We start from the raw sequence: 12,921 nt of genomic DNA, 5'->3' as shown, positions 1-12,921 counted from the left end.
TGGTCACATGTGGCACATGGCAGTCCCAGGGACCTTATGTTTACCAATCAGAAGAAAGATGGCTTAAAGCAAGAGGCCCTAAAACAGTCTATGGGGCTGTAACAAAGACCAGTATTAGAAAAACAAGGATTATTTTAAACTGAATAATGCGAAGCTACTCTGGTTAAGTCCACGTTTAACATGAACCTTGAAATGTGCAGGACTTTTAGAGACAAAGAGCTCCTGCAGAAGGAAGGGGATGACCAGTAATATGTAGTGAAAATACACAGATTAGATGTGATTTACAGTATTATTGAAAATAAACAGGATTGATGAATCTAATGTTTTGACCTTCAATTCACTAGAATTCAACTAGGATTTGTTTTTGGAAGCTCCTGAAGAGGGGAGGAGGGAGAAGTCTTGGCTGTATAACAGGTTGAGCTGCTCATTTTAATTTGGGACGATTTATGTTGCCAAATTGACATGAAAAGCAACAGATGTATCACTCTGAGCACATTCCTTAACACCAAACCATACCTAACGCTTCTATGCTCTGATTTCACCTGTGTTTGGGGTGTTAAAATATCCACTTCACTGCTTCTCTAACCTGCCTGTTTATTGTTGAGTATACTAGCATGATTATATTTCACTCTATCAGATATAAGCTGCAGAAATTATGTGCAATGTGTTAAATTTTCATGCGGCCCATCAAAACAAATGATTCTTAATTACTTAATCAAGGTATTCTAAACACGCAACCTCCGTGCGCTGTGGTATGCCGGTGGAGGCGAACTTGCATGAAGGGCTCATACTTGTGGGAGGAGTAAGCAAAGGCAGCAAGCCTGAAAAACACGTTCCGCAAAGCCTCCAGTCCAGACGGTTCTATTCTCTGAGCCATGATCAGATCCTCTGAGCCGCCACAGCATTCACCTTAAGCTTTGTTAAGCACTTTTCGGCGGTTTTTATTTGAGCTGCGTAGCGCTGCTCATCAGGTAGGAGAGTAAGAGCGCAGAGCTGGGATGGATGCTGCTCAGAGAGACGCGCCGGTCAGCCCGCTGGAGAGGAGCAGCCACACCGCGTTCATACACAACAAAACGCTGTATGTGTGGGGAGGTTACCAGGTAAGAAGCGCCGAGGTGTAATTATAGCCTCGCTACCTGTGCAGGTCCCCAAAACTTGATTCTGTTCATCTGGACGTTTTCAGTTGGAGAAACGTTTCGTCACTCATCCAATGACTTCTTCAGTCTCGTACTGATGATGAAGAGAATTAACTTTCTAGGATTTCCTTTCTTTACCTGGATGATTAGGTGCAGGTACGCGGAGCCACGTCATGACAATAAATTAAAAAAAAAAAAAAAAAAGGCACCGGTGACTGCTTCTATGGTAACTCAGTGCGTCCTCGCTGTGTTTACTTTGAGGAAATTGAATCCTAAAGGAATAAATCACCGGAGTAAATCAGTGCTCATATTTATGTGATGAGTACCACGATGAAAGCTTTAACATGCATCACGCATGTTTCGTTGAAAGGTACTAAAGCTTGAGCTGCTACTGAATTGAATGAGTTACACAAAGGTGTACCAGCACCTTTGTGTAATAGATTTAATTCAAAGTGAACATTTGTTTTGGTTCAGTGCGTTTGTGACTGTATATGTATACGTAGACCTAAAAAAAACACTGCGGAAACCAACTTGGCAAATGAACTGGAGATCTCAAATATCCTTCTAGGAATCCTTTACAGGAGCATGTTTCAACGAGAAACATTTTTTAAACTGCATCTTGCTGCATCCAGGTTGTTGCTATGTCCATCAGCTATTTAAAGCCACCAAAGCTTTTCAGCAATGTGCAGCTTTAGTGAACAAAAGAGGACATATGTGTTTTTTTTCTTTGTTTTTTAAAAAGAAAATCCATTCACAGCTTTATCTTGTCTTTGTTCCTTCACAGGTAGTTGCTGGACAGGATGTCGTGTTGCCCAGTGATGAGATATGGCTCTGTGATTTAGACAGTGGGATGTGGTAAGATCAAATGAGGGCTGTTTATCAGCTGAGATAAATGCTGTGTCACACTGATATGTATCAGAGGATAGGACAAACTAGATAAAAGTGACTTAGCAGCTGTAAGAACACAGATTCAAACAACAGCCTTTTCTTTTATGGTTATTTGAGTCAGGTCAACTAAAACCAAAGCCAACCTTTCTTAGTGTTTACTTTATAGGTGTGTTTAAGATTTCTAAGGCTTTACCTTCTTATCTTTTACAGGCGTTTTTTAACATTTTTGTCTTTGCAGGGAGCGGAGAGAGATGACTGGAGACATCCCACCAGACCTGTCGGGCTTCTGCGGTGCTAATATTAACACTAAACTCTACATCTTTGGAGGATATGAAACAGCTGGGTACTCCAACCAGGTGAGATGCTGGGCAACACATTCTGTTCCAACTCAGACCTGAGCGTCACGTTTGATAAAGACAAACGCTTAAACAAACTTCTGCAATCATATAAAAACATTCGTTCAATTTTATGGTTTTATGTATCAGGAGGTAATAAAATAAATCATCTGGTACTTACCAGGTTCATCCATCAAAATGCAGAAGTAGTGTCTGAAAAACTTCAGTGGAGGAAATAATTATGCACAAGGTTGTGTGACAGTGTTTCAGCTTCAGCATTTTTTTTTTCTTGTTCAGCCAATTTAAATAGTGTTTAACATGAATACAGCCAATACTTCCTCTTGAAAACATAATACTAAACTTTTTAGTGTAAGCATATTCCAGTATTCTTTATCTCAACTCATCTTATTTGAAATAATCATACCAGAAGTATTTTAATGAAAGATATTGTCAGATGCCGACACTTAGACATCTTGGCACTATCTTATGGATGCTGGAGAATCTGGATTTTCATTTTCTTCTTTGCGGTGATTTTCTTATCTTGGACTGGCAAATCATGCGCTCCATGGCTTTCACTTGCTTGGTTCCTTTTCTTGTAGTCTTTTTTTATTTATTGAGCTTTCACTTGAGCCATAGTGGGTGTCTGAATGCAGATTGCACAGCCCTGTTGGTTCAGGATAATTCAGCTCTAACAACAAATGCACAGTGGTAAGTTAAAAATGGGCCAGTGTGCATGTTTCACTAATCAGAGACTAATTTTACAATTTTGTGCAGGGCAAGAACTTTTCCATGCAGATATTAGTACTTAAGGTAAATGCCCTCTTGTATGGCTCAGTTTTAAGGAAGTTTTAACTTGTCTGAGAGATGTCCTCACATCTAGAGGAGTTCATGCTCCTGTGGCTGCATAATAAGCCCTACAATCTTTACCCATCCACCACCGTACTTGACAACTGGACTGCCATGAACTTTTACATTTAACATGTTAACAGAGGCCTGTAGAGTTTGAGCTCTTGGGTTTTTTGCAGTTTCTCGGAGCATGCTGTGAACAGCACTCCAGCTACTTCCATCCATCCATTTTCTTCAGCTTATCCAATTTGGGGTCGTTAAGGGGGTGGAGCCTATCCCAACTGTTATAGAACAAGAGGTGGGGTATATCCGAAATGGGTTGCTAGTCTGTTGCAGGGCAATCATTCACGCTCACATTCACACATATGACCAGTATAAGTTCACTATTTCACTTAACTAACTTGATGGTAATATGTGAAACTGTTGGAAAATGATTTTAGCCTTTCTATTTGACTGGGTGCAGATGTATCAGTCACAATTTGGCTACCAGTTTGCTCCTGTCAGATAGTTTACTTTGAAATTCGGTAAATGAGTTGTACAAACATGTAATCCTGGTTTAGAAAAAGAATGGACAAGAAAGTGTCCCATCCTTACCTCCAAACTGTCACCATGGCAGCTCTTTTATTTATTTATTTATATATATGTGTATATATGTATATGTTATATATATGTGTATATATGTATATGTGCGTGTGTGTGTGTGTGTGTATATATATATATATATATATATATATATATATATATATATATATATATATATATATATATATATATATATATATATATATATATATATATAAGTTACAGTTCAAAATTAAAACGTCTCATTCACATTGGAACATTGCATTTAGCACTGACTGTCCTTTGTCTTTGATATAATGAGCAAATATTAGCATGCACAAAGTCAAAAAGTTAGCTAGTGACTTGAGCTGGTGTAAATGTTGTTGAGATCAGGTTATCGTTCTGAACTTTGCTAGATTTGCTCACAGTGGGAGTCCATACTTCAGCAGAACTGTTTAAAGGATAGTTGAATAGATTTGGAAAACTACACCCTGCTACCCCCCCGTAAACTTTTGATATCAGATGTCTGTGAAGGTTCTCAGTCATCCTGGTCATCGTAGTCAAAGGAATTTGCAAAGAAAAGCGTCTGGACTTCTTTGAGTTGCTTGAAGACTGTCTGCCATCTATAATCCAGTTTTGAGTTCCCTCCCCAGACGCCTTAACGCCCACTCACATCCTGGGCCATCTGACCTCAGGAATTCACATGACAAGGTGGGGCCAGGTTTCACAATGAGCTCACCCGAAACCCTGGCTGATTAGGTCCCACACCCGCTTTCACACCTTGTCTCATGTGATTAGAGGATCACCAGGGGGTCCTTTGTCCCTCTTTGGGGGGATACTCCCACTGGGTTTAAATCTGGGACTCTCGGCCATTCGACCTTAGAACTGAAGAAGCTTCTCGGATGAGAGGTGAAACGTCTTCAAGCAACTCAAAGAAGTCCAGACGCTTTTCTTTGCAAATTCCTTTGATTTTGATATCAGACTTTACATTTTTTGGTAACTTGCAAAAAAACAAACCAAAAAACAAACAATTTTTTTTTTTTTAGGTCAGTTTCAGCACAATATTACTAAGATGCACAATAGTAAGAAAGCAGACAAGGCTCTCTTTCTAGGGCTTTCTAAAAAAAACAACAAACAAAAAAAATTCCTTGCATAACTCTTTGACACTTAACATGTATGTGCAGCGGTATGCATGCCTCCTTCCCCAGGAGCAACACATTTGAAGTAGTGTATTTTTTTTTAAGTGTAATATTGTTCATTACGTTTCAGATGTACTATTTGAGTAAGTCTTCTGAGCTTTTTTAAAAAAAAGAAAGCTGTAAAAGTTGCTTGACTTTTTCAGAAGTCATCAAATATTTGTCTCTTCTGAAAACGGGCTCAGCTGTGTGACTTCATTGTTGTGATAATGTTTAAGAAGAACTCACTAAGAGCCTGACCTGTTCTTTATACGTTCTGGTGGCTATCACTGATATGGAAGATTGGACAATGTGATCGGACGTGCATAAAGATTGCCCCAGAGTCACAGGGGCTTGTCTGCACATCAGTGTTTAGAGAGGCATAAAGGAGATTCATCTATTTAAAATAATTCATTTTTTTCATGTTTTGACTGTGGTGTTTTCATTCAGGGTATGAAGACAGTCTCCAAATGCAGTGTGTGTGTGTGTGTGTGTGTGTGTGTGTGTGTGTGTGTGTGTGTGTGTGTGTGTGTGTGTGTGTGTGTGTGTGTGTGTGTGTGTGTGTGTGTGTGTGTTTCACAAATGCTGTTTTGCCAGGCTCATACCAGACTCTGTAGATACTGGAGATTATCCAGCTTGATCATCTGTTCTGATAGCTATTTGAAGCGTGTGAAAGCTCTCTGCAGAGGCAGACTAGTAGTTCACAAAGAATGGCTTTTAAAATGAAAAGGTGCATAAGCAGTGTGGGTTTACCATCCCTATAATATGAAAAATTTAGAGTCAAGAATTTGTGGCTCAGTTTTGACAATAAAATACAAACACGAGCAGCCAGAAGCTCCTTAAAAAAAGGTTTGAATTAAAAATTGGCTAGATAGCTAGACCGAAAATATCCCCATTATACCACCTGAACCATGGATGCAAGGTAGCATGGATCCATGTTTTCATGCTGTTTATGGCAAATTTGCTCCTACCAGTTTGGTTTCTCCTCTTATGTCTGACATCAACAAGGCATTTTTCCCCCAGAGAGAACTGACACTCACTCGATATTTTCTCTTTTTCTGACCATTCTCTCTAAACCCTAGTCATGGTTGTGTGGAAAAAATCAGTAGATCAGCAATTTGTGAAGTACTCGGATCAACCCATCTGCCACCAATAAACATGCCACATTAAAAGTCTTAAATCACCTTTCCTCCTCATTCTGATCCACAGTTTGATCTTGGCCATGTCTAACACACCTAAATGCATTAGACCGTGTGATTGGTTAATTTGATATTTGCATTAAGGAGCAGCTGATCAGGTGTACCTACCAAAGTAGCCAGCGAGTGTATTTTTCTTATTTTGTTTAATAAATTGAACTGTTTTTGTAGATGTTCAGCGTTGACCTCTCTGAGCCATGCTGCTCATGGAAGAGAGTGACTGACACGAAGGGAACGACCCCCTCACCTCGTAACAAACACTCCTGCTGGGTACACAGAGACAGGTCAGTTACTACAATACACAAGCTGTCAGTGAATAGCAGCCCCAGTTTTACAAATACAAATAGCAGTGGTTTATGTTGCACCTTCACCTCATTGTTTTGTTTAATTGAGGGATGTTTGTTTGTCGTTGTTTTTTTCACAAATTCTTCCAGGTTTCAGTAATTTCATTTTTTCAAATGAAAGGTAAAAAGAGCATTATTGTCTCCTTTATTTGTCTCTGTGCAGATTGATCTACTTTGGTGGATATGGATGCAAGACCTTGAGCGAGTTACGAAACACATCGTCATCAAACTTCACTTTGGAAGAGATGTCCTGGGTAGATATTACTCTGATAGAGAGCTTTGGCTGCCGATTTATTGGTTAATCATTGTTTTACTAATGATGATCCATTTTTTTTTTCTTTTTAGTCAAGAGCTGTGAATGAAGTAACTCTGTGCAAGGGATGGAACAGTGAGGTGAATGTGTTTGACACACTCACAGCTACATGGAGCATGCCGGAGACTCAAGTGAGTAGAACAATATGATGGTCCTACTTTTGAACTATTAGGCTATAACCATGCTAACAGTTCTCAGAGGCTGTATTCAGACACAGCTGTGCTAAAAGCTATACTAAAACTTTGATGTTTTATGATGCTTTATTATAACGTGCTGACATCAGCCTGCTTTTCTAACGACACACTGATGTCTGACCTTTGACCTATGACCTTGAAGCATTACACACTAAAATTGTATATTTTGTTATCTTTAATCAAATGACTGGAGCAGAAGTTGATCCCAGCTGAAAACTTCCACACTTTAAAAAGATTCTGTAATTTACTAAATGAATACCTTGTAACAATTAATAAGACATTAAAATAGCAACTGAGACAATACACTCACAAATAAAGTGTTTACTGATATCATAATTAAGGGAGCTGAGGGCTCTTTTTCCACAGACTCGTACACAATTAGACACCTTTTTGCAACTAGAGGAGTCGCCCCCTGCTGGCCATTAGAAGGAATTAAGGTTTTAGCTACATCCTACATTGTGTTTACCATGCTCATATAATAGAATACCATATTACAGCATGGTGGGTATATAATAGGTTTTTCATGTATGTAGAAAAATTAGGGTCTAACTGAAAGCGAAGGGACAGGTTTCAGTGGTAAAGTCACTGTATTGAAATGCTGGTGGTGCTACAGGAAAAGCTGCAGGTCTAAGCTTCATCATCTGAGGACCATTTTGTGGAAGGATCACCAGCCTCATCAGTTGTTGTCAAGCTTATCAGACCAGCAAGGATGATGCTCTGGGTGGGCCTAAAATAAATTTAAAAAATTTAAAAAATGGAGTAGGATGATGTCACAAAACTATAATTTGTGTTTTGGTAATTTTTATAATAAAATGGTGTGTTTTCTTTTGTTCAGGGTTCTGCTCCATCCCCCAGAGGCTGCCATGCCAGTGCCTTGCTGGGGAACAAAGGTTACATCAATGGTGGTGTGGTAAGTTCACTTTTCTGAGCTGCTTAACGACACCATAAACAACCAAAAATATGCAGACACTCTTGCACGCAACCTATTTTGTATCGGTTGATCTGCATTTTGTTTCAAGTCGTCCTCAAAGGGAAACTTTAATGCTGAAGTATACTGCGACTATTTTAGACAATACTCTGCCTCCAACTTTGTGGTAACAGTTTGGGGAAGGCCCTTTCCTGTTTCAACATCCCTTTCCTGTTGTGACGTGACGCCGCTCTCATGCACAAAGCCAGATCCTTTATAAAAATGGTTTTCTTTTTTGGTGTGAAAGAATTTGACTGACCTGCACAGAGTCCCGACCTCAGTCCCATCCACCCTCTCTGGGATGAGGTGGAAGTCAATGCTTATCAACTAACAACAGTGTTCCACCTTACAAATGCAGCTACAGTCTGGTGGGAAAATCTCAGAAAAGTGGAGTGGAAATACGACAAATTAATATACATAGCTTTATATTGAGATGCTCAACAATAATATATATTCTGTCGGTCATGTAGTGATGGCAGATTAACAGTCACTCTCTTAAAACTTTATTTCTCCAAAAGTATGATTTTAACTGCCAAAAAGTTCCAGGTTTAAGATTTCCCAGCTGCCCTTTTTAGGTTTATCTCCTTCCACACCTCCAGTCCTCTCCCAGCATGCCAATATTATTAGTTTGCTCCATAGAAATTCTGTTCTGACCTCAGACTGACCCGACTCTCATACAGTAAAAAATATGACAAAGTCCAGGTTCAGACACTAAAGGTCGTAATAAAAGGCCTATATTTCTGAGGGCTACACACACTGAAAAAATACACCAACTCATATCAGCTTGCAGCTTCTCTATATGGAGACACAAAGAGGCAAATATAGTTTCACTCACCACAGGTGTGAGTGAAAGTGTAACGTAAGCACCCACAGGATCACACAATGAACATAAACCTCAAGGTCCTCTAAAAGGCTGATAACACTTTTCTTGCCCAAAATGGTGTAGACAAAGTAGAAAAAAAAAAACTTTGCATGTAAAATTGTCCTGTAAGAAAGATGAGAGGGCAAAATATGCATTGAGACCAGCATAACTGGTGGCCTTAAAGGCATACATTTAATATACCTTATCTTTGTGTGAAGCTTCTGATTTTGTTGAATCATCTTTCTTTTGATTCTACTTTAATTTTGAGGATCGACACTGCAGCATTCACAAGATTGTGTGGAGCTGAACCTGAAATTAGCTGCTTTTTACCCCTCAACTGCAAAAGGGTGATGGGGTGTTGTTGTCACCCCACTGATCGGGCGGCGTGGACACCTAAGTTTGTGAATGCAATAACTTGAGAACAGGGTGATTTTGAAATCGATACCATAGGTGTGTCTACTAGGCGGCTGAGGGGTTTTAGAGTTTTGTGAAAACAAGAGCATATTACTAACTCACCACCTGCCCGACTTAGCAGACTGTAACTTCCTGTAAGTTTGTCCTCCTTCTCCTCAAAATAAAAATGTGTTGTTGTTTTGACAGACTGGTGGAAGAGCCAGTAAGTGGTCAAAACAGGACTTCCAGACTGTACATAAAAGATGGACATAGCTTCCAGGTCTGAAAAGTGTAGCCAATATGGAAGTGCTTTGAACTTTCCTTAAATGGCCATCAGGGGGTGATTATGTCGGTCCCTCTTTTACATACAGTTCAAAAATAGCAGCTGCAAAATAACCGATCCAGATGTCATTTACAGCCAAGTGTAGTGCCTCAGGCAAGAACAATGCCTAAAAAATCTGAGTTTACATTTGCAGGAAGCAGCAGAGTTGGACATGTTCTGCTTAGACCTGGACACCTGGACCTGGACCAAACTGTAAATTTTCTTTCACTCTTGCACACATACAAAAGCAATGACCTAACAGCATTTGTCCTTAGTGGCTTACTGACCACCGCTCTGTATTTTTTTTTATTTATCTTTTTTGAACAGTGACATCTCCTCAGCTTTTGCACCTCTTGGTCGCTCTTGGCATACCATGACGCCCACGTCAGATCACACGCTGTTCATGTACGGAGGCTTTGGCACAAATGGAGATACTTTAAGTAAGTCTAAGAACCCAGAATAAGCACCGATCTGTTATGGTATGAGACAAAATACTACAAGAATGAAAGTAATTATAAAGAGGCAGAAAATGAAGTGGTTCTTTGTGGTCCGATTTCCCAAAAAACTCCCAAATATTTAAGCAAATCCCTCCTTGTTTTGCCTGATGCCATTTATAAAACATAACCATTCTGATTGCATTTAATGATAATCATTCTTTTGGTTCAAGGAAGTGAATGGTTTGTGAAAGTGAAGCTTCTTTATTTTATCATGAGCCTCTTTCTTTTAGATGATGCCTGGCAGTTTAACACACAAACAAGAGAGTGGACCAAGATGATACACCCCCACAAAGACAAGCCCAGGTAATTAAAATCATTTTATACGTGTTAAAATTAAGTGTTTCAGCTTCATAGTTTTAGCATAATTTGTTCTCATAGAAATGTCTATTTTATCCATAAAATCTTGTTATTTGTTCCCCAGAACTCTTCAAAATGTACAAAATTTAAGCCTTTCTGCAGTAAACCTTTATTTACTTGTCAGAGTTTTCCATACGGCGTGCCTAGGGAGGGATAGTGACGTCGTGGTGTTTGGGGGCAGCAGGAACCTCTGCATCGTCATGGACTCAGTATGTGACTAACATCAGTCATACTGTTTTGTTACACTGTAAGGTTTTACTGAATAAATCCATTGTGGTATAATCCTTTCACATTGCAGACAGCAACAAAAGGCTGCTGCATTAAACAGCAACTTTCCTTAAATACTTTTAAACCCCATTACTCTTAAGGTAATTTGTTGAGTGAACCAATTACAGCGTCGTCTTTAATCAGGAGTGTTACATAAATGAAGGATAAGTAGTTTAAGGGCTCAAAGTATTAAATGCACCTGCAATGTGTTGCAGAGTCATGTGAAAAATAACCTCTTTCAGTTGTAAGGTTTTACATATCAAGGCAACAGAAAAAGTAATTTGTTCCTTAGCGGGTCTTAAAATCAGGTAAATAAGCCTCAGATGAACCACAACACATGGCACTTTACAAATTGCCATTATTTATTTAACAAATACTAAGCCAAAGTGAAGTTTATTATCTGTTTATCAGATCATCAGCAAGTGTGGAGACTTCTATAAATACATAAATTTTGGCAGTTTGCTGGTCTGGAGCCTCCAGCTGTGTGTTAACACAGTATAAAGGAGGAGAGACACCAGCAATGATCTCAGAGAAGCCATTATTGCTGCTCATTGATCTGGGAAGGGTTATTGTCAGAAAGTTTACAGTCAGAAAGTTTATTTATGAGAGGGAAGCTGACGATGTCTCCCAGTGTGTTTCCCAAAAGAAGACATCCTAGCAAATTCACCTCAAGTTCAGATCATGCAATGCTTAAAGAAACTGCAAAAAAACCCCTAAAAGCTACATTTCCTGCTCAGATGTAGAAATTGTAGCATTATGCTTTGTTCACAAACAGAAAACTAACTCAAATAAGATGACTGGAATCATTGGTGTTGATGTTGCACAGAAAAAATGAACCTAGGAGCACAGGTGGGAGAGAAATCATGAGCTTTAAAGAGGAAAAAAACAGCATTTTGACATTTTATTCTTGTTAATGTTAAATGCAGCAGTATTTTAGAAAATGTCAGGGATTTGAAGAAAGCCTTCAGGATTTATCATCTGCAAGAAGTCCGTGCAAACGTTTATGACAGTCTGTACAGTAGGACATGCAGAGGGTTCGCTGAGTGTGGCAACCATAAACTCCGATTCAATTTTTGTGTCCAAAAACGTTCAAGTAGGGAAAAAAGTATAATGATTCTTTCATGTATCATCCATCCTCATGGGATTATTTTAAATCCTGTCATCAGATGGTTATTTTGAGGCTTCCATCACCACATCACTGCAGAGACGTACTCATCTTTCAGACTCAGCCTTACTCCCTCTCCAGGTATGACTAACTAAAATTTTAGGATTCATTTAACAACACAGATGCAGCATGGGTTTCATACTTTCTGTTGTGTTAATGATTTCATACTTTAACACATGTATTTCTTGTCATCACTGAAATCTCCATTTACACAGAATTAATCAGTTTTAATAAAGTCTGCAAACACTTAGAGCTATTTCTATTCTCACTGTGAGCTATGCAACTCCTTGTAGTTGTGCTGCCTCACATGCAGCAAGGCGTTAGATTAATAAGCTTTATCTTGGTATTATACGAACACAGGTCACTTTATTAGGTACACATGTTTATCGGCTTATTAACACAAATATCTAATCGGCCAGTTACATGGTAGAAACTTAGCTCATGACCAAGACAACCTGCTAAACTTCAAACGAAGCATCAAAGTTGATTAAAATGACTTTAAATGTCAGTTGATGCCAAACAGGCTGAGCTGAGTTTTTTAGAAACTGCTGATCTTCTAGGATTTTCCTGCACAACCATCTGTAGGGTTTAGAGAGAATTCTCTGAAAAATACAAAACATCCCGTGAGAAGCAGGAATAGAGATGCTTTCAGCACTTTGTCTTTATCATAAATAATTAAGGCAGTTTTGAAAGCAAAAGAGGGCCCCAAGCTGGTACTAGCAAGGTCTACCTAATAAAGTGGTTGGTGAGAGTGTAGGTGACAGAAAACATAAGGGTTCCCTTGAATAAATAAAACTGCACGCTGAGGTATTTTCCTGTGTTCTGCTCTTCTTCAGGTTATGTGAGGATGTCATTGGACGAAACTCAGAGCTGCTCAGGATGCAGCTCAGCTGGCTGCCATCGAAGCTACAGAGGACACTTGAGAAGAGAATGAGCTTTTTTTCTGCCAGTTCTTAAAACTTAAAGAGGACTATGTTTAGACTAGACACCAAAATTCTGAGCAAGTCTGTCACTGAAATGTCTTCATTTATAAGTTGGGAATATGTATTTATACTTTTTTTAAAAATGGTGCTAAAGATACTTTTTAATTTAATTTGTAAATG

The 12,921-nt window shown here is 39.0% G+C and overlaps 1 protein-coding gene across 2 annotated transcripts; it reads left to right on the top strand.

The window, feature by feature from the left end:
* The first annotated feature begins 785 nt into the window (after nucleotides 1-785).
* On the top strand, nucleotides 786-12,876 carry LOC100711122 (kelch domain-containing protein 1). 2 transcript variants are annotated; one of them, XM_003448679.5, is made up of 13 exons: nucleotides 786-1,100; nucleotides 1,921-1,991; nucleotides 2,263-2,380; nucleotides 6,309-6,421; nucleotides 6,645-6,735; nucleotides 6,827-6,925; nucleotides 7,824-7,898; nucleotides 9,687-9,745; nucleotides 9,860-9,972; nucleotides 10,260-10,332; nucleotides 10,511-10,595; nucleotides 11,820-11,899; nucleotides 12,655-12,876. In XM_003448679.5, the coding sequence occupies exons 1-13, from the start codon at nucleotides 999-1,001 to the stop codon at nucleotides 12,773-12,775; spliced, it is 1,200 nt and encodes a 399-aa protein (XP_003448727.1). In that variant the 5' UTR covers nucleotides 786-998; the 3' UTR covers nucleotides 12,776-12,876. The 2 variants fall into 2 exon arrangements, with proteins under 2 accessions (XP_003448727.1, XP_005453847.1); XM_005453790.4 differs by lacking the exon at nucleotides 786-1,100 and adding an exon at nucleotides 1,344-1,506.
* The last annotated feature ends 45 nt before the right edge of the window (nucleotides 12,877-12,921 follow it).

Source organism: Oreochromis niloticus, linkage group LG8 (genome assembly GCF_001858045.2).
Source record: "Oreochromis niloticus isolate F11D_XX linkage group LG8, O_niloticus_UMD_NMBU, whole genome shotgun sequence".
Lineage (NCBI taxonomy): Eukaryota > Metazoa > Chordata > Actinopteri > Cichliformes > Cichlidae > Oreochromis > Oreochromis niloticus.
The sequence above is the reverse complement of the archived record's forward strand: the minus strand, read 5'-3'. Positions and strand labels throughout refer to the sequence as shown.

Bases quoted from the DNA above. Each gene is read 5' to 3' on its own strand.
- LOC100711122 (XM_003448679.5), top strand. From the start codon at position 999: ATGGATGCTGCTCAGAGAGACGCGCCGGTCAGCCCGCTGGAGAGGAGC. The intron at 1,992-2,262 runs GTAAGATCAAAT...TTGTCTTTGCAG, and splicing joins GATTTAGACAGTGGGATGTG to GGAGCGGAGAGAGATGACTG. The intron at 9,746-9,859 runs GTAAATTTTCTT...TTTTTTGAACAG, and splicing joins ACCTGGACCTGGACCAAACT to TGACATCTCCTCAGCTTTTG.